Source organism: Chenopodium album, chromosome 4 (assembly GCF_948465745.1).
Source record: "Chenopodium album chromosome 4, dcCheAlbu1.1, whole genome shotgun sequence".
NCBI classification, from domain to species: domain Eukaryota; kingdom Viridiplantae; phylum Streptophyta; class Magnoliopsida; order Caryophyllales; family Amaranthaceae; genus Chenopodium; species Chenopodium album.
Window position 1 is genome coordinate 43,569,139 of NC_137837.1, and position 22,684 is coordinate 43,591,822.

Below are 22,684 nucleotides of genomic sequence, written 5' to 3' on the forward strand. Positions count from 1 at the left end.
GACTTTAAGGTCACAAGTTCGAACTTCACCATCTACATTCGCAAGTAAATATATATGAGAAAAATATGTGAAAGGGAAAAATTACACTCGTGTAGAGTACTCCCTATGTCCGTAAATAATTGTCACGTTATTTATAAGCTAGCTTTGACAAGCGTTTTTTAATAACATATAAAACACAAATTTTATCATGAAATATGTTGTTAAATAGGTATTAATTAATATAAAGTTTCATCATATCATATTTCTTAATTTTTTTTTCTATTACTTATCAGCGCTTTTTTTTTTTTTTTTTTTTGGGCTTGGCCACACCGCGTGGCTAGCTAACACATGAGTAACCACCCCTTACCAGAGAACCCCTAAACAATTAAGTAACCCCTCACCAACCAAGTACCCTGACTTATCGAGTAACCCCTGACCGAGTGAGAAACCCCTGATTGATTAAGTAACCCATGAACAAGTAACCCCGACCATTCTTTCAAAAAAAAAAAATGTGGCTAGACACACGGTATGGCAAACCACATATGAGAATTTTTTATTATTTAATCATACAGTGGTTACATATGCGCATGAAATTTGATTGGGTCAATTATTTAGAAACAAAGGGGGGTATGAAAATTGAGTCCATACCCAACTCCCCCTAGCTACTTCCTAACAGTGATCGTCATGAGGTTGGCAAGCAATTGAAAAACCTCATGTAGCATACGTCATGAACCTCTAAATTTCTTTAGTGATCCCCATTTAACACGGAATTACTAGTTGACTTAACCCCTAACAATATTCCCCTATATTTATACCACCCCATATGCCCTGGATTCTCGTCATCATCATATTTATTTTCCTACCTACTTACATATAATTTTCATAGCATTTTAATCTTTCACTATTTTTATTTTTAATAAGAAAAAAAAAAATGAGTAGCCTTACCATGGTGGAGGCAAAGCTGCCACCAGGGTTTAGGTTTCATCCAAGAGATGATGAACTTGTTTGTGATTACTTAATGAAGAAATGGAATGGTTGTGAATCTGCTCTTCTTATTGAAGTTGACCTCAACAAGTGTGAGCCTTGGGATATTCCTGGTCAGTCTGTTATTTTTTTTTCTTTTCCATTTTCGAGTTATGAACAAGGTAAAATTATATATAGGCTGCTTGCTTTTTATTTTTGAGTCGTATAGAGTTATAGAAGTTGTATGATGATACAGTGGCGGATTTAGGATTAGGATTAGGATTAAGATATATATATTTTTTTTTTTTACAACAAGGATTAAGGTTATTGGTAAGAAAACTATGGATTGTAAAGAAAATATATTTCAAATTTGTTTTCGGCATACAATAGTATGTTGTTATAATTTTCCGATTTCTGTAATTGAATGGTAAATTGATAAATAATAAACAAAAAATTAAAACAAAAATCTAAACATCATATCTCACATATTGGTTTAAGACTTTAAGTATACTCCTTGATTTGGTATTTGAGCTTTTAAAAATTACAGTAATTATTCCCCTTTAATTTTTACAAGGTCAAATACCAAACAAAGGAGTATAAATATTATGTGAATTTTCTATAATCACTTAATTAGGCCTATACCAATTACTGACTTTTTACGATATAGTTTATGAAACGGGAAATTATTTGTGTCAGCCATCTTGTAAATTAATTCAATTACCTCCACTTAAAATTGGAATTATTCAATATTCTTCGGTCATAGTAATAGTTAGATAACTTCCATTCCACAAAAGTAAATTTAAATCTTAGGAAAATTATGAAAGCAGGATAAAAAAAAGAAATTGGAATATATGTACTTTATAGTAAGGTTGAAATCAAAATTTGATTTCTTGTTTCTCATAAAATCTGACTTTTTATATGCAGAAGAACATTAATTAATCTTGGCATAATAACCCAATTTGAGATTATTAATTCGACATAAGTTATGCTTTCGTCATTAGTATTGTAAAATATGTCCACATGCTTTCTACATTTATCTAATTTATTTTCAACTTCATGAAGTTATATTAGGTGAAATCCTACAGTCAATTGTTTTACCAAATTTTATACAACATTTGGTTTATAATTGAAAACCCTTACTTTATGTAGAATATCATTCTTTTATATCTCATCAGCCTTTCTAATGACTGCTTCTTAATGGGCTTCTTACTCTTATATATTTGCTAAAAAAATCGCTTGATTTCTCATGATATTTACTGCTGGCTCTTTGTCTTCTTGGAATTTCACTTTTACAATGGTTAGCTTGCAATTTAATTTAAGGCGATCTAATTATCGTACCCCTCCGTTCCAGATTATAGCATCATTTGATTTTTTTGTACAATTTACACTCTCCATTTTGACCATATATTTTATTTTACTATTATGTGAAAACAAATTTATCTTGTAAAATGGTGTTGGTTTATCTTAATAGATATATTTTCAAAAGATTAATTTTTAATATAATAAATATTTAATTACATATATTGCTTACAAACTCTTAAATGAACTTGGTTCACACAAATTTATTAGAGACACTATGATTGTTTGATTAATTAAAAAAATCAATGTACTAAATTAAAATAAAGAGTATTGTGTTGAAATAAAAGTCATTATGGTATTATAAAGGTAATAAGAGATTAATAGTGTTATATACTTGTCAATATGAATAATAAACATCAATATGTAAAAATTATGATCACTATATTCAATTTAACATTGTACCTCATATTCACAATAATATTAAAAGCCACACAAGTTTTAATTAAGGTTACTATATGTTAAAAATAAGTTTACTATATATATGAAAATTAGGGTCACTATATTAAATATAATGTCAGTTGCGTGCATATAAGGAAACCTCTGGTCCACAATAAAATCAGATCCACACAAGATTTTTCCAACATTTATAGTTAAATTTGTACTAAATAAACGTATTCAGCCAAAGTGATGCAATTAATCTAATTAAAGTATATCCTGCTGGAGTAACACCATATATAATTATATATAGTTACCACTTTTTGAATTTAACTTCAGATAGAGCTATAAATTATACTCCCTTTGTATTAAGGATGAGTGGATGAATAAAATTGTTGCATACAAATCAACATATATTTGTAGTACACAAGATCTAATAATTTTATTTCTCCATTAATAGTATTTATATATACATGTACTATCAACCATATTCATATATTAGATAATTACATCTAATAGTCCCTTATTTTTCCTGAGATAGTGACACCCTTGGCACCATCTAATTCAGAAGATAGTGATAAAAGTGATTACAAGTTTAATGTCGTTATACCTACTAATTATCATCTTTCAACGTACGTGTACAAAATGTCGAGGTTTAATGTCTCATCATCACCTATAAAATTTAATTCCTAATTAATTTGTTCTAGTTGTGAAATTTGATAGATAATTAAAAAAAAAAATTATAAAATATAAAAAAAATAATTCAATTTAGGAGCGTATGAAAATGCTATATTTTTTTTGTCACTTGTGTCATGCATGCAATGCAAAATTGGACCCTCTAGATAATGCAGCCGAATTTGGCATGGCCCTTATCACTAATTAAGTATTTAAATTCTTGGAGTAGGTTTTGATTGATTAGCTCTCTGGATAATGCATGGAAAATTCAGTATTAATTACTCATCTAAATTGTTGCTAATTATTTTCCAACATTTCCTTAATTTGTGAATTAGCCAAAAAAAAAATAATATGTTTGTGTAAAACTAATACTGTAAAAAGTAGTTTTTAGTCGTAAATGTTTTATGCATCTGGAAATATATACATTATCTAAATTCCACATTAAAAAGTATCTCTATATGAGTCAATTTTACTCAATACTTGTTTGTTTTGTTCGTATGCATACTCTTTAGAGTATAATGATAAATGATCAATTACTACATATATTTCATTTTATTTGTAATTTGGGGTAATATTTGTGAGATATAAAAATATTTCAACAAGTAATACAAAACGATGATAGTATTTAATTGTGCAATATGAAACCCGTCAAAAAAAATATATATACTAGCTTAATTAGCTTTTAAAAAAACAAAGTATTTTCTAGTAAGTAATATAAAAGTTGCTTGTATAAGCATTGAACATAAATATATATTTTTAATTCAAGATAAAAGTGTAAATGTTTGTAATTATGTTTGTTCCAATAGAAATGGTATTACATAAATTCATTAGAAATTTTATTTGATCACAATAAATATTTAACTTGTTTATTGTTGGGGCAGAAACAGCCTGTGTTGGAGGAAAAGAATGGTACTTTTACAACCAACGTGACAGGAAATATGCAACGGGCCTAAGAACAAATCGAGCAACTGCCTCCGGCTACTGGAAAGCCACTGGAAAAGACCGGCCAGTAATTCGACGTGGCAGCCTTGTGGGGATGAGGAAGACCTTGGTTTTCTACCAAGGGAGAGCACCCAAGGGCAAAAAAACCGATTGGGTTATGCATGAGTTTCGTGTCGAAGGACCATTCGGCCCTCCTAAACTTAATCCTACCTCTAAGGTTAGTCTTTCTCATTAACTTTAAGGACATATAATTTATGGAAAAGGATGTACATAGGATAAAGTAACATTAATTACACTGACTTGTTTGTCATTTTGTCATGAATTTCCAACTTTATTCCATTTTAGAAAGTATGTTAAATGCTTAAAATAATCCTAAAAGCTACATATATAATTACCTATAATTTGTACATTTTATAAACTTATAAGGTAAATAGGCATATTTCTAATTGTGCACTAGACTTTTCAGGCTGCATAGGGTTAGTTTAGAGCTATGAATTAATTAGGAGCCAGCCCCTCGCCTCGGTTTAGAAAGAAATGGATGGTCCATTTTTTTCTTCCCTTTATAAAGATCTTATACGAAGTTTTTGATGATCAGAAAGTACAATGACATGGAAATACAGGGAGATTTATCTGAGTTCTTTCCCCATGTGAGAAAATCTAGCTATTAATAGTCTCAAAATAATAATTAGGATATCTAACTCTTTTCTCTGACAAATTTAATATTAGCTAGACGTGGTAAGATTTCTAATTTAATTTCTAATTATCGGGCCAAAAATAATAATTTTAATAATAAGAAGAAAAACTACTCTATATCACTGTTAAACGTCACCCTTATTTTACCAGGTAACACGCACATTTAAATGTGAATGGATACAAACACACCCTAGTGTGTATTCCATATTTTTCTTCTTTGGCCTCTAACTCAATCTAATAACCATCACTCCTCCCGACAAACCACCACCATCGGACACATCGCCGGAATTAAAATCATTTTTTTTTGGAGGGGGAAAACGGCTAATTTTTTCAAAACTCTAGAGGAGAAATGCCTGGAATTTTCAAAAGTTCCTAGGAGATTCGAAGATTCTAGGCGTTTCCACCCATAGAATTTTTCAGTTTTTGTGTTTTTTGTTTTTATCACAACTTTTGATCCATAAATCGGATTAAGACAAATAATATATCTTTGGAAAGTTTTAGAAGTCTACTTTCTAACCCAATTTGAGTCCACATAAATCATAATTTCGAACCATTTAAAGCAGAATTTGTCATTTGCAAATACTTATAAATGAGATTGTTATTGAGATTTTTTTTACGAACGAAAACTTAAAACCAAAAGTGGCAAAAAGCAAATGCAAACACACAATTTATTTTCAAAATTTTATCATGATTTTAGTTGGGATTTGCGAATTTATCAACAACTAACATTGAATTTGGGAATAGGGGGCTAATCTATGACATGATTGATGAACAATGATGAACGATGACGATCGAACAATGATGAACCATGAAGATAAACGCAGACCAACAAAGATCGAATAATGATGAACCATATGTTCGAACGATGATGAACGATGATGATAAAACAATGATGAATGATGAAGGATAATGATCGAACAGTAATGATGATGAACAATTTTTATCATGATGATTTATAATTATAATTATAAATTTGAAAATTAATTTATATTATAAAAATACATTCTTATAATTTATAATTATGTATTACAAAAATACATGTATTAAAAATAATACAAAAAAGAATACAATTTTAATACATTGTGGGCATTAAAAATAATTCAAAATGAAAATAAAAATACAAAATATAGGCCAATTATATTTTTCCACATCTGCAAATTGGGGTGTCATTTTTAAATAATGACATTGTAGAATTTTTAAATTGAAATCAGATCAATATCATTTTTTGATCTTAAGATATAGCTAAAATACTAAGTTTGGTCCAAAATCAATACCATTGCGCTATTTAAAAAATATATTAAGATCTAGAAATGATATTAACTTGTTTCTAAATAGGTTGGAAAGTAGACTTCCTGAATTTTCAAACGATATATTATTTGCTTTAATCCAAATATGGAATCAAAAGTTACGACAAAAATAAAAAACACAAAAAAAACTGGAAAATTCTACGGGGTAAAATGCCTAGAATTTTCAAAAGACCTTAGGAATTTCGAAAATTCTAGGCGTTTCTCCCCTAGAGTTTTGAAAAAATAAATAGGCGTTTTCCCGCTCCACAAAAAAGGAAAAAAAAAACGATTATAATTTCAGCGATGTGTCCGATGACCTTACTCTCGGTTGGTGGTTGTTTGTTGGGAGGATAGGATATTAGATTGATTAAGAACATGAAATACACGCGAGGGTTTGTTTGTCTATTCATATTTAAATGTGGGCATTACCTAGTAAAATAAGGGCGTCGTTTAGCTTCTCACTTTTTAATACATAGTTATTACATGTAAATTTTTTTCAAATTCTGCAAAGTAAATACTTATGTTTATTATGAGTTCAATCTCAAGAAATTGAACAACAAACTAATTTCTTTCATTAAAATGATTGATAGATATTTTAAATCATGCAAATCTTTTTTATATATGTGACGGGAGAGAAACCAGTGTCCGCCTATAATTTCCTTTTGTTATTAATTTGGAAGATAAAGAAAAATAGTAGCAATTGTAGCCCGGAATCTTTATCACAAAAAGACAGGTCGTATAATTAATCAGTCAAATAAAACAACAAATCAAACAAGAAAAATGTAATATATATATATATATATATATATATATATATATATATATATATATATATTATCAGACTATCAGAGAATCATGAGATAGTCCTATACTATGTTTTTTCTCTACGAAAACAAATTAATTAAGAAACTTAATTAAAATAATATAAAATCTATTCAATTAAATTCAAACCAACTAATTTCTACGATCACAAATAGACTATCTTGCACCATGCCAAGTAAACTTTTGTCGTTTTTTTATGTAAAATTAATCAGTTCCGTTCCTAGAAATTTATGGGCCCTAGGCATAATTTAATAAAAGGGCCCCTTACGCAAACAAATTTTTTTACACTCATAAATTTCTGAAACAATATGAAATGGGTCTGGGCTACCCGAACAAGGAGGAGGAGAGTTTGGTCCACAAATAAGGCTTTGGAGCTTCCACACTAAAACCAATTGGCAATAATAGGAGTAATTCCTCTACCTTATAAAGTGGAACCACCTTTCCTCTTTCTCCAATGTGGGACACTCACAAGTGGGCTACAATGGGTTTCAACACCCCCCTCACTTGTGAATGTCCTTAGAAGTTAGAGCACACCAGAAAGTACAATATAAATCCTCTTTGGGAATTAACATCCAATAGAGGCCCCTTAACCAGTGGCTTGACAAATGTCCAGTTATAAACGACTCAACAAACCTATGCTCTGATACCATGATAAATTTCTGAAACAATATGAAATGGGCCTGAGCTACCCGAACAAGGAGGAGGAGGAGAGTTTGGTCCACAAACAAGGCTTTGGAGCTTCCACACTAAAACCAATTGGCAATAGTAGGAGTAATTCCTCTACCTTATAAAGTAGAATCACCTTTCCTCTTTTTCCAACGTGGGACACTCAAAAGTAGGCTACAATGGGTTTCAACATACACATAATAACTTTAAATATAAGACAATGAAAATAACTTAAATTATTTGAATAGTAAGTCTCCATACACAATACTGAAGTAATAACTTTGCATAATATTTCGGTAATTGAATAAATATGAGACGGTGTAATTGAAAAGATTAATATTTTGAAGCAGCTACTCATTGAAATCGGAAGATTAGAAAAAGAGGAGGTTATATTGCATAGTTATCTTCACCTAATTGACATCTAAATAATTTAATGTTAATTGCTAAAAATGCATTAATTATCTTTTTCAAAAGTAGCTTTTTTTTAAGGAGTAAAAACTATAGTTTAAACCGTTTAAATTCTACAGCTATGCAAACTGATTTTTTTTTTTGAATTTTTGGGCCCCTTTCTAGCATGGGCCCTAGGCGGTCGCACTCGAGGCCTACCCCTCCGGGCTGGCCCTGAAATTAATTTGTGTTCAATTATGTAATTTATTGTTATTCTTTCTTTCTTTTCTTTTTTTCTTTTTTTGTTTTTTTTTTATTGGATTGTTATTTTTTTTTTTAATTTTTTATTATTGTTATTCTTCCTTAACAAAAACAAAAATTAAGTTATTTTTTCGAATTCACGTTTTTACATTAAATTATATCCATGGACACATCGCGTGAATAAAAAGAGCTATTAATTGTATATGTATAGTATCACGTCCGTAGCATTTCATGGCTAAAAAGAACGAGTATATGTTGTTTCCATGCAAACTAGCATGTGCCTCATAAAGTAGACTGCTAACTCTTATCTTTAAGCCGCATCCTAGTATTCTAGTAATAAACTAATAATGAAAGTTTCATCATAGGTAAAATGGATTAGGTGGATTAGAAAGCATGCAACAGTTAAAACAACCGTAATATTAAGAAAGTCTTCATTATTTGGAAAATTCTTCAATGAAATAAAATACCAATTTGATATTCAATTCAAATTACATCTCATTTCACACGAACAATAAATATATTTGAAATTTTAAAATTTTTTTGCACCAAATAGTTAATTTTGGGAATAATCAGTCAATTTCCTGAAAGATTTGCACATCTCTATCTCGGATTAAATTATAATTATGGGACCCACGTTGATTAGTACTCCCTACGGAGTATTAATTAGCTTAATCAATTTCCTCAAAAAAAAAAAAAAAAAAAAAATTAGCTTAATCAATCAGTGAGCTAACTCGTTATAGTACAATATTTCATTTTATTTTATTTTATTTTTATTTTGCTTCTTATATCAAATTAAATTTTGACTTTGATAAAGAGTTAACATCAAAGTCAGAACCGGTGGTTAAACCGTGTTGGGTATTTTTATTATGAGCTAAAGAGTAGTTAGTTTCCGCTGCCATCTTGCATCAGCATACAACTGCAATGATTTAATTTTAATACCTGTTAACCAACACACATCACGTACTAATGGTATAGTACTACTCCGTATTTCATTTGTATTTATGAACTATGACGAATGAAGAATAAGCTTCTTTTTTATTACTTTTTTTTTTTTATAATTTTTTTTTATAATTTTTTTTTTTTTGCAACACTTTTGTAATAGTGAAATCTTAGGCAATTTTTAGAGTAAATAAAGATAGAGAGAAAAAAATAAATTAATTAAAGAGGGTTCATACTTCATATGTTAGGAAAGTTATAGAGTTAATCTATTAAAAATTTAAAATGGAGAGTGATGCAACTAATTGAAATCTTTTTAAAAAGTGATTTATCTAATAAAAACTTGAAGTAGTATTACTTTTATTTTGTTGCACACTAAATTTTATTGTACTACATTTGTTTCTTATTATTTGCAGCAAAAGGGTATTTTTTGTAAGACATAAAATATTCTTTTAATTGCAAATATTAAGAAATGATGATATTAAAGATTAGGAAAATAGCTAAATTTTATAAGCCTTGGGTTCGTTTCTCGTTACTCTAGCTTTACATTTTTTCTTGTGAGAGTAACTTCTTTAGTTGTGGGTGTATATATCAATTCTGGATATGGGTGTCCATTATTCGGACTAAAATAAAAGTCCAATCTAATCCAAACCGAATTATTAATTCGAATCATATCCAAACTTTAAATCGGATTGATTTTTCTCTTTCTTAACATTTCAATTTTCGGATTGGATTGGATCGGAATGACCGTGTTCGAATCCAAAAAATCGAAATAACCGAAATATGAAACTGTTACTTTATAAATAAGTGTTGTTAATATTAATCTTGTTAAACTATGTTTATATTTATATTAATATTAAGGTTAAATTGTCTAAGAATAAAATGAACTTTCACCAAGTTTTCCAAAATAAAAACAGTCTTTTGATTATTAAAAATTAAAACGATTTTCATATACATTTGCTTATAATAGGATGTGACCGGTTGGTAACCTCTATAACAGCTTAATTATTACATGTATTGCAATGTGATGGGTTGGTTTTTTTTTTTTATTATTTTTTTTATTTGTATCACTTTCCTTTTATGGTTGGTATTTACTTATTTAGTTATTTATTTATTTGTATCACTTCTACATATAATAACTTTATACAACTACATATATTTTATTATTTCTTTCTCGTACTTTAAACTTCATCCAAATTATTTTATCATTTATCTCTCTCATGGTCCCAACTACTCTATCACATACTTTCACTTTCATGTCCCTATATTACTTTTACCATAATAATTTATTTATCCACTCTCATTATTATATTATACAAAATTCAGGATTGGCTACTAGGGGAAACTCATTGAGCAATCCCTGAGGACACCCCTTTTGTAGGGCCCATATTTTTTTAATATCTTATTATTAAAAATTGAAAAATAAAAATGGTCATAAATTAATGTAATGTAGACCTATTGTACTAATCACAATTCTAACTGCTTCTTAATCTAAATATGAATTAAAGATTATTTTAATTACCTAAGTGATTTCTTTTTGGGATTCAAATGGAGGAAATGAACAAAGCAACCAAAAAAAAAAAGGAAAAAGGGGTTTGGTTGTTAATTTTCCTTTTGCTTTGGATTTTTTATTTTCATTTTTATTTTCTTTTATGTGAGCTTTTATTTTTCTTTTTTCTTGTATACTTTATCTTTTAGTTTATTTGTTTTCTTTAATTACCTAAAATCTGTTACGTTAGCTTGAATTAAGTAATTTCTTTCTTTATTAATTTTTTAATTGGATTTAAATTTTTAACTTTTTTTAAATTTAAAAAATAAGGTGCTAGGTAATATAGCTTGTGGGGGTTTGATTGATGAATTTCAAAAAAAAAAAAAAGCCCGAAAGATGAGATTTTTTAAGTAAATATTATGTAATCCATAATTTTGGTGAACTTTTTAATACATGTATAAAATTTTATGCAATACATTACCATAATTTAGGGGCCTTTCTTAAGATTTCGCTTCAGGCCCCCAAAATGTCCAAGACGGCTCTTGCCAAATTCATTCTCTTAAAACTCCACCCATTTGCAAGTGATGCAAATAATAATTTTATAAAAAAATCAAAGGGAGTATATTTTTACAATGCTCATTACAAAAATATAATTTTTATTAAAAAAAAAAACCCAAAAATTTCGGCCTTTCACCTCCCCCACTGTCACACAGCCACCACAAATGCACAAATCCTCATTCCTACTCACCATCATCAGCCCCCACAAACCCCATCCAAGCGCCCACTCCTTGACCGAAACTCTAGCCCTCATCCCCATCGTCCATCAACCTCCAAATTCTTTACCAACCTTCACCCTACCCCCACGACCCCTCTCTCCAACTCAAACCAGCACGGCTGAAACCCTTAACCTAATCTTCTACGAGCCAAAATTCCTCCCTCAAAACCCTTTCACCACTAATTCTTACCCCCACTGTTCTTTAATAAACACCCATTAGACCACCAATAAAACAAGACGTGATAATTAATGTTGCAGCAAGCTAGAGGGGTAGGGGAGAACTTGGGGCGCTGCGGAGAGGGAAGGGCTTGGGGTGCTGTGGGAAACGAGATGAGGAGGGGGTTGGATTGCTTGCGAGAAGGGGAGGTAGCTGGAGGTGGCGGTGCTAAAGGGAGCTAGCGGCCGTTGGGGAAAGAGAGGGAATAGGGCTCATCAGCTAATATGGGGAATTGGGAGGAGTTTTTGTTTTAAAATTAAATTAGGGGATAAATAAAATTTATATTATTTAATCTTGAAACATTTTCTCGAGGGATTTTAAAGGGAGGAATGTTAGGCATGTAGAAATGCATAACAAGGGGTATTCATGTAATTATACATATGTACAAACGAATACATATTTTGGTATCATTGGAAGATCAAATAGTATCATTGAATATACAGTGATACTAGATTTATGCATAAATAATACCACTGAGGATTTAATGGTACTATATAAACTTTAAGTGGAACAATCAGCATGTGGTCCCCATCATGTGATACTATACAATCCGACAAAAAAATAGGTGGGGTCTACCTACAGACCTCTCTTTTCCTATCTATATCCTCCTTTCTCTTTCTACCATGTGCTTTTAAAATATTTTAATCAATGTTATGTATTTACAAATGCATAATATTCAAACTTAGATCAAACTTAGCATATTAAATAAAAGGAATTTTCTCCCTCGAAAGATAGGGTTTTCTCCCTTGCGAAAAGGCTGTGACTCCGACTCAATCAATTGTTTTTCTGGCATAATGGCGGAGGGATTGGCTGACAAATACTCCTCTCTTAAAATAGAGGAGGAAGGTAATGTGATTGAATTAGGGAATTAGAAAGCACGAACTCAGAGGAGAATTTAACATTGTTATTGGTTGGACGATTATGCACATCCAGACCCTACAATGTGGAAGCTTTCAAGCGCACAATGATGAAGGTTAGGGCGCCAACGGAAGGGATGCTCACTAGGGTTGTGAGCCCTAATTTTTACGCATTCCAGTTCTTTCATTGGCGTGATAAGGAAAAAATAATGAAGGGTGATCCATGGTGTTGGGACAACCACCTCCTGGTCTTGAATGAAGTACGAGGAGACGAGCAGCCTGACCAGGTGATACTATCGCATTTGCCTTTCTAGATTAGAATTTTCAAATTGCTGTTTAATTGTAGATCGAATGAATATATAAAAGCCCTTGCTGAGTGGTTGGGGGAGGGGATTGACATAGAGGATGATACTCTTGGTTTGAATTGTTATAGGAGAGTGTGGGGTTTTAATTGATGTCACGAAGTCCCTGAGACGTTTTCAACAAATCAAAACTAAGGTACGGAATGAATTCAAGGTGGAATTATGAGAGATTGCCATATTTTCGCTTTGCTTGGGGAGTGATAAGACACTCGGAGAAAGACTGCCTTGCTGTGACTGAAGAGGAGAAGGAGAAGAGGCTGGGGTGGGGTTTATTTCTTCGTGCCTCACCTCGAAAGGGCCATGCAAAGGAGAACGAGGAGTTTGCCCAAATTACTAAAGGGAAATGCCAATTGTTTATGACTAAAGAAGGTGGGAAGAAACAAGATAAGGAAGTTGAACCTGCTAGGGGCTTGATCACTAATACTGACCTTGTGAATGCTGAAAATAGTGAGAGCTTCATGGATTCAAATACAACTAATCAGGTAGTGAAATCCGAGGAAGTGAATGCTCTGCCTATTAGCACTGAGGCAGGCCCGAATCCTACCTTCACCTTTGCTGCTACTACTAATGCTGCTGGTAAACATCCTGGTGGAAAAACCTGGAAAAGGCTAGAAAGAAACGGAGGCAAGGAGACCAGGTGGGATGATCCTTTACGTACGAGGGATTCTAGTCTCATTATAGATGAACTAATCGATAAAGGTGTTGATGGAGAAGGGAAGAAACAAAAGATGGCTGACCTTGAGTATGTTGACGAATTGAAGTAATGGCGGAGGTTGGTTTGAACCAACCCCGCCAAGCCCAATGAGTCTACTTTGTTGGAACTACCGGGGGAAACCCTTGGTCAGTTTGTAGACTTTGCAAATGGATCTTGATGTATGCCCCTGATTTAGTGTTCATTTCGGAGACCATGATCAGTAAATTATATGCAGAAGGAATAAAAGATATAATTGGTTTTTCGAAATCTTTTGGTGTATTTAGTCGTTGCAAGTCTGGTGGATTATGCCTATTCTGGAATGAGGAGAAGGTTAATTTTACTTTGATTTCTTTTTCGAATAATCATATTTACGGAGATGTGGTGCGAGGAGTTAAATGGAGGTTCGTGGAGATCTACAGATGGCCAAACTCTACTCTTAAGCACTGTACTTGGAGTCTCATTTAGTCATTATGTGAGGGGGTGAATATTCCTATCATTTTTGGTGGCGATTTTAATGAGATTTTATCTCTTAATAGAAAGGAGGGTGGCTCTGATTGTGTTTGTAGGGAGATGCCAAATTTCAGAGAAGTTTTGAACAATTGTGAACTTAGAGATCTCGACTTTAGAGGTCAGTGGTGGACGTGGGAGAGGGGTGATTCTGAAGCTACTAAAGTATAGGAAAGGTTGGATAGGTTCATTGCCTCTCCTTCCTAGTTTCGCTCGTATCCCGAGGTATTCGTTGATCATCTCTTGAAATACCTTTTCGATCACACCCCTATTATTACCCGTTTTGAGAAGACTAAGAAGAAGAAAAAGAGTAAGAAGAAGTTTAAATTTGAATAAGTGTGGCCGCTTAATGAGACGTGTGAAACCACGGTCCGTAATGCTTGGGAGGGGGCTGCTGGTGCAAATGTGATCACCAAACTAAGGGTAGTGCGCAACAAGCTTCTGGAATGGAGTGCGGATAAGTTTGATGAGCTTGGTAAGCAAATTGAGCTCAAGGAAGAGGCCGTTAAGTATGCTCAGCAACAAATTGTGACCCCTGCTAGCTGTGAGGAATGTTTGAGGCTCGAAAAGAAATTGGATCATCTCCATGACAAGCATGAGGCTCATTGGTATATGAGGTCGAGAGTTGCAGAGGTGCGTGATGGTGATAGAAATACCGGCTATTTTCACCATAAACCTTCACAACGAAAGAAGAAAAACCGAATAAAAGGCTTGTACAATTCGGATGGGGTTTGGAAGGAAGATATGAAGCAAGTTGAAGGCATTATTTCTTATTATTTTAGAGGGATTTTTTAGTCCACTGAGCCGTCAGATGATAATTTGGAGTTAGTTTTGCAGCTTGTGAAAAATTTAATTTCGGCGGACCAAAATTTGAACCTGATGAAGCCTTATTTGAAGGACGAGATCTTTTCTGCTCTTCAAAAAATGCATCCCTGTAAAGCTCTAGGCCCTAACGGTATGCGTGCTATCTTTTATCAGAAATTTTGGCATATTGTGGGTGATGATGTGACTTCCTTTGTTAGTGTTGTGCTTTACGGTTCCACTTCTATTGAAAATGTTAATAATTCTAACATTGCTTTAATTCTGAAAGTTGATTCCCCCACTATGACCCTAGAATTCAGACCTATTAGCCTTTGTAATGTGCTTTATAAACTTGTCTCAAAGGTGCTTGTAATGAGACTTAAGTTAATTTTTCCTAGTGTGGTCTCGGAGAATCAAATTGCTTTTGTCCTGCCTTATTACTGATAATGCTCTTATAGCTCTGGAATTATTTCACACAATGAAAAAGAGGAGTAAGGGACGGAAGGTTACAATTTCCTTAAAATTAGATATGAGTAAGGCATATGATAGGGTCGAATGGGGCTTTTTGAGAAAGTTGTTTTTTACTATGGGATTTGATGGGCGATGGGTGAACTTAATTATGAAATGTGTGTCGACTATGAGATACTCTTTCATTATTGATGGAAGGGATTTTGGGGATGTTGTTCCCTCCCGGGGTCTCCGTCAAGGTGACCCTCTTTCTCCGTATCTGTTTATTTTGGTGGCAGATGCTCTTTCTCTTATGTTGCAGAGTAAGGTTTAGAGTGGAGGTCTCCTTGGGCTAGAGATAGTCGCAGAGGTCCTACTATTTCTCATCTTCTTTTTGCTAGAGCTAACCGATAAGAATGCAAAGTCATCGTTGATATTCTCAACTTATACGAAGTAGCAACCGGGCAAAAAATTAAGTATGAAAAATCGGAAGTCTCTTTTAGCAAAGGGGTTCGACAAGAGCAGAAAGATGAAATTAAGAGTATTTTGAATATGCGACAAGTAGACAGACATGGTAGATACTTGGGTATCCCTACTGTTGCGGGACGATCAAAGAAGGCAATTTTCAGGGCTATTTTGGACATAATATGGAAAAAGCTGCAGGGTTGGAAGGAAAAGCTTCTCTCTCAGGCCGAGAAAGAAATTCTGCTGAAATCGGTTATTCAAGCCATTCCTACATATTTAATGTGGTTTTATAAATTTTCATCTTCAGTGACGGATAAAAATGGAAGTGCTATGGCGAGATTCTTTTGGGGTCAACATGGTACTAACCAGAAGGTTCATTGGAGGAGCTAGGCCTCTCTTTGTACTCCTAAGTGCTTAAGGGGTATGGGATTTAGAGATCTTCGTGTTTTTAATGATGCACTTCTTGGTAGGCAGGCATGGCGTCTTGTGCACTTTGAAGACTCTCTCCTTAGCAAGGATATGAAGGCTAAGTACTACCCAAATTGCTTCTTTCTTGATGCAGCTCTTAGGTACGAGGGAAGTTATTCTTGGCAAAGTGTATGAGTGCAAAATCCCTGGTGATAGAGGGAGTGATCTTGAGAATTGGTACGGTATTTAAAGTTAACATATGGAAAGACCCTTGGCTTGCAGATGAACATGGCAAATTTATTACCACGAATGAATGCAGCGAATTTTCCCAGGTTAGTGAGCTCATTAATTTTGATAGTATGGAGTGGAACACTGACTTGATCTCTAGGAAGTTTAATGAGAGAGATAAAAAAATGCATATTATCGATCCCCTTGAATTCAAGGGAACCCAGTGACACCTTAACTTGGGCTTTCTCAAACGACGGGTTGTATTCTTCGAAGACAACTTACATGCTTGGAAAGGGTTGCAACTTTGATGATTTTCATCAAGTGTGGATGTTTATTTGGAACATGGATGTTTCTCCAAAAGTCTGGCATTTCCTATGGCGTTTTTGTACGAATTCTTTGCCCATAAAAGCCCTTCTTTTCCATCGTCATCTCATTGATAACGCCGCATGACCGTGGTGTGGTTTGGAGGATGAATCAAGTTCCCATGACTTGTTTAATTGTGTTCGAGTACAGGAAATTTGGGAAGATATTGGATGCATGTCCCTATTTGATATGGAATTGTTGAATGATCCATGTGATTTCTAGATTAACTGGAAAATAGGGAGTGCAACATTGCAGCAACGAGCTGCTTATCTGGCTTGGTGTGCCTGGGGAGACAGAAATCAAAAGGTCTTTCAATATAAAATCACTCCAAACCCGGTACTTTTGGCAATAGCAAACAGACTAAGTGAAGAGTTTGGTCTTTATGGTAAGAAATTCCATGTGACCTTTGGGTTGAAGCGGTCTCGCAGTAGCAAAACATGGACAGCTCCCCTGTTAGGGTTGTTAAGATTAATGCTGACGCTTCCCTCGCTGATGAAGGTTGGAAGGGTTTGGGTGTTGTAGCTCGTGGCAGTGTGGTTGGGGTTCTTTTTGCAGCTACCCGAAGATTGAAGGCGTGGTGGTCTCCTGAAATTGCCGAGGGTAAGGCTATTTTTATGGAAGTCCGTTTAGCAAGGAAGTTTGGGTACAAAGAGGTGATCATCAAATCTGATTGTCAAAGACTAATTGATCGTCTATCGAAGGCTATGGTGTTTCTCTCTGATCTTGATGGTGTGCTTGAGGATATTTTGTTTTAAAGTTCTTTCTTAACTCTTGTATTTGGAATCATGTTAAAAGAGATGGCAATATAGTTGATCATCATCTTGCTAAATTGTTACCTTTCGGTGTAGAACAAACTTGGGTGAATCATTGTCCTCCGGATATTTCACCTTATGTACTCACAGATACTTTGTCCCTTAATTAATACACCATTTAGTTTTCCTAAAAGAAATGCATAATATTCCTCCATTTCCACTTCCTCCATTTTCTCTAGCATAATTATATGTTCATTAGTGACTTAATATATTTATTATAAATACATTAAAATTCACTAATTTAAGCATTGAAAAAATTTAAAACAAGTTGTCAATTGACAGATATTATTGAAGAAATAAAAAATGAGATACCAAAGGGAAAAATATACTCTATACTTTTAAGTAAGCAATTTATTAACCTTGATAACCGTCTTGCCTCCTAAAATTATAAATTTGCTTTTGAGGCTCAAAGTCTCAAACTAATCCAAATATCAAAGAAATGTCATTGGAAAAAAAAAATTAGAACCGAAAAAATGTAAAAAAAAAAAAAAAAATGAAAAAAAAAATGAAACAATACGGAGTAGTTCATAACAATAACATCAATGATTTATATTAATGAAAAATGAATTCAAACAAAACTTAACCTTATTTAAGGTGCAAATACTTTATCAAGAAAAAAATGAGCATAGTAAAAGAGGGAAAGTGTTTAAGGGTTGTCAGTGATTTTTTGGGATTTGGGTAGGTATAGTAGGATTAGTAGATTAGTACTCATAATACTTCCTTCGTTTTTTTATTATTGCACCATAGGGGTTGGGTACAAATATTTTGGTAGTGGAAAAAAGTAAGAGAGTGAAAGGTAAAAATACAAAATTTCCATGTGACATATTGATAAACTAAAAAGTAAATGTGAAAAAGCAAGGGTATGTTGGGTATTTGTAGTGTGAACACAAATATTTTTTACCTAAAGAGAAAATGGTGCAATATTTGTGAAAGTTCCTAAAAAGGCAAGTGCTGCAATAATAAGATAACAGAGGAAGTATAATACTTCGTTTGTATTTAGGCTTCCTAAGAAAATAAAAACAATTTAGTAATTTTTGGACTTTTACCTACTAGGCTACTACTCTATAAGTGTACAATTTTTTCCCCAAAAGCTTTCGGGGCCAAGCCCCTTCAAGCCTCAACTAACATCCTCCCTTGCCTCCCTCGAAACCCTTTCACCACTAATTCTTACCCCTACCATTCTTTAATAAACACGCCACTAATAAAACAAGACACGGTAATCGAGATTGAGACAAGCTAGAGGGGTAGGGGGATAACTTGGGGCCCTACGAGGGGGTGGAGGACTTGGGGTGCTGTGGGAAACGGGATGAGGAGGGGGTTGGGTGGCTTGCGGGAAGGGGGAGGTAGCTGGAGCTGGCGGCGCTAAAGGGAGCTAGCAGCCATCGGGGAAAGGGAGGGAATGGGGCTGATGAGCCAACACGAGGAAAAGGGGGAGTTTGTGTTTTAAAATTAAATAAAGGAATAAATAAAATTTATTTTATTTAAAAGTGAAATGTAAAAAATTAAAATATAAAAATCCAGACGAATCGCAATGTGACATGTGTCATAAGTTGTCAGCTTTTTGTTCTTTTAAGAGTGAAGCCAATGGTTCTTTATTTAAGGTGGGCATCAAGGAGGGATTTTAAAGGGAGTAACGTTATGCATGTAGAAATGCATAACAAGGCGTATTTATGTAATTACACGTATGTACAAACGAAATCATATTCTGCTATCATTGGATGATCAAATGATACCACTAAAAATACAATGATACTATATATGTATATAATGGTATTATATATGCATTTAGTTGTGCTAAATCTATTATACCACTAAAGATTCAATGATACTATATAATCTTTTAGTGGAACAATCATCATGTGGTCCCCCTATCACGTGATACAATTCGACCAAAATATAGGTGGTGTCCATCTACTGACCTCTCTCTTCCTATCTCTCTCCTCTTTTCTCTCTATATATCTACCATGTATTTATAAAATATTTAATCAATGCTATGTATTTACAAATACATAACTTTCCTCCATTTCTACTTCCTAAGCATCAAGAGAGAGAGAAAGAAAGTATTAAAAAAACTTAAAAGATAATACTTTAGGAAAGAAAAATCTAGCTAATGACCAGATCATGGACATGACCATTGGGAAAGAGTGGGCAAACAATATATATATGTGCCACTTGTCACGGTATGAGTGGGCTGTAAATTTTTTTTTTTATTTTATTAACTAGATTAGGCTCGTGCGATGCACGCTATAAATATTATTTTACGATTTTAAATTTTTATTTATGTTGAAAAAAAATAATGATGTCATTATTAGTTTTGGAGGTTTTTTCTAAGAGGTTGACTTGTAGAAAGTAATGACATCAGCAGTAAAATTAGATTAGTGATGAATATTATGATTATAAAAAATTAGAGGGCAACCAATGGGTATATATGGGCATAATTGGGCATGGTGATTGGAAATGGTTGAGATTGAAGAGAGAGATATTATTAAATAAATAAATAAAAAGGTAATGACCAACTTTGAATTGGGCAACCATTGGATTTGCTCTTATGGAAGATGTATATATATTAAAGATCATTTTATTCCGGAATAATCAAGAGAATTGTAACAATATTTACATAATATACATTTCCTCACAAGATGACAAGACTTTCTGAAACAAAATGTAAATAAAAAAAAAAACCCAAATCTTACAAGTTAAAGTGTATTAAAAATAAGAACATGTTATGCTCACCTTATATTTGCTGAACTGATATTAGTTTTACTTAACGAGTATTAATTTTACAACTTGAATTATTTTCCTTTATTTAATTACATTTTTATCGATTTCTATTATATTTGTTCTTTAAAGGTATTGATTTTTACTGATAAATTATTATTTTTATAGAGTTGAAATCATTTTAACTAGAATTGAAACACTAAATATTATTTCCTTAAGGTGAAGTGAACATGAACTAACCTAAAGGAGCAAAAACTACGTGTATACTCTAATCATCTTATGGTAATTCAAACATTTTTCTTTTTCATCGTTTTAGATTCATTTGAACATTCAAGAAATAAGTCCTTGTTATCTTCACCTTATATTTACTTTAGTTAAATTATATTTGTTGAACTTAATTATACCCCGCACTTATAATGAAATAAAATTAAATTTTGTTAAACTTAAATTATTTTTACATATATTAAAATATTTTTATTTACTAAATTCTTTCATTACTAATTCGCTATTATAATTGTTCATTTCAATTATTGTATTTTACTAATTTAAATTTATTTATACTAAACTTAACTTATTTTTGCTGAACTTAAGCTATTTTGTCTAACCGAACTTGATTACGCTAAACTAAGTTTATTTGCACGCAACTAAACTAATTTAAACTAAACTTAACTTATAATTTAAATATTATTAGTTTATGGTGAAGAGAAATAGCCTAAGTATTCCATTAATATTACTTTCTTATTAATACAAATTATGTAAGGTGATATTAATTTTTTTATCCAATTACGTTCTAACATTTTTTTTTTCGGCAAGTAATAACTTATTTTCCTTTTATCACATTTACTATCTTATTAGACATTAATAGATAATAATTTAGAAAGTTAACAAGTTTTTATACATAAATTTTTGCTTGTTAAAATTTTAAATTATAACTTGACCAGTTATAGTATTTCAAACAATTGTTGTAAATATATGAATTACTCAATCCATCTTGGAATAGTTATATATATATTTACATAAGTGATAGGATTTCAATTATTACTTTATTAAAAAAAAACAATGAATGTAAAAGAAGATATTGAGCTATTATCTTATTGAAAGAGTAGATTTCATAATATGTAAATGTCAGGGAAAACGCCTTTTTGTTGGAGATACTACATTTTAATTATTAAATTAATACTACCTCTGTTTCATAAAATGTGCAACAATTTCCTAAAACGGAAACTACACATTATGTGTAACAAAAAAAAAATTTCCTAATATAGTAATTTTTTTGTGTGAAATTACCAACATACCCTTACTTAACTTAAATAAACCACCTATTAACTTATTAACCCAAATTAATCAATCTATAATTAAAACCCAAACCCATATTTTCTCTCTTCCTTCACAGCCTACATCCACCACCACCATCACCACCAACTTTTCTTTCTCCTCCCTCTCAACCACCAGTAACACCACTTTTCTCTCTCTTCTCTCACCACCATCACTCCACCGCCACCACTCAGATCAGTGGCCGCCCTTCTTATCATAGTCGCCGCTAAGTTTGCCGCGCCCCCTCGCCGCTCCTTCTTGTGGGGTAAGTTTTGGTGGCTACGAGTTAGGTGGAGTTGGGGTTTTTGGTGGTTATGGTGCGTGGGGGTTTCAGATCTTGGTGGTGAGAGGGTGGTGGGGTTTCGGGATTTTGGTGGTGAGAGGGTGGTTAGGGGTTTTGGGATTTTGGTGGTGAGAGGGTGGTTGGGGTTTCGGATCTTGGTGGTGAGAAGGTGGTGGGGTTTTTGGGATCTTGGTGGTAAGACAGGTTGTGGGGGTTTCAGGATTTTCGTGGAGAGAGGGTGGTGGGGGTTTCAGATTTTGGTAGTGAGATGGTGGTTAGGATTTCGGATCTTGGTGGTGAGAGGATGGTGGGGTTTCAGGATTTTGTTCATGGTGGGTTTTGGAATTTAGTGGTGGTGCGAGTTGGCTGGGACGGTGTAAGTAGTGCTGCTTGTGGGTTGTGTAGGTTGGCTGGTACGACATTAGTGGTGCTGTTGGTGGGTGGTTTGAGGAGAAGATGGCAGTTAGTGGTGGAGTGGTGGTGGTCCTTGATTAATTAATTATAGCTTCTTTCTCTCTCCTACCCTTAATCACATACCTTTACTTTGTTAATCAAGCATCAAAACGTGCAGTCAAGTTTGTTGCACATTTTATGAAATGG

General features: G+C 32.9%; 1 protein-coding gene across 2 annotated transcripts in view; it reads left to right on the top strand.

Annotated features, from left to right (window-relative positions):
* Nucleotides 1–609: 609 nt before the first annotated feature.
* Nucleotides 610–22,684, top strand: part of LOC145629107 (NAC domain-containing protein 21/22-like) — a 35,275-nt gene continuing 13,200 nt past the window's right edge. The window contains exons 1-2 of one of the 2 annotated variants that reach the window (XM_081681617.1): nucleotides 610–1,076; nucleotides 4,233–4,510. In XM_081681617.1, coding sequence (XP_081537743.1) covers nucleotides 911–1,076; nucleotides 4,233–4,510 — 444 coding nt within the window. In that variant the 5' untranslated portion in view covers nucleotides 610–910. The remainder of the gene's footprint in view (nucleotides 1,077–4,232; nucleotides 4,511–22,684) is intronic. The other variant, XM_081681618.1, reaches the window with a different exon arrangement.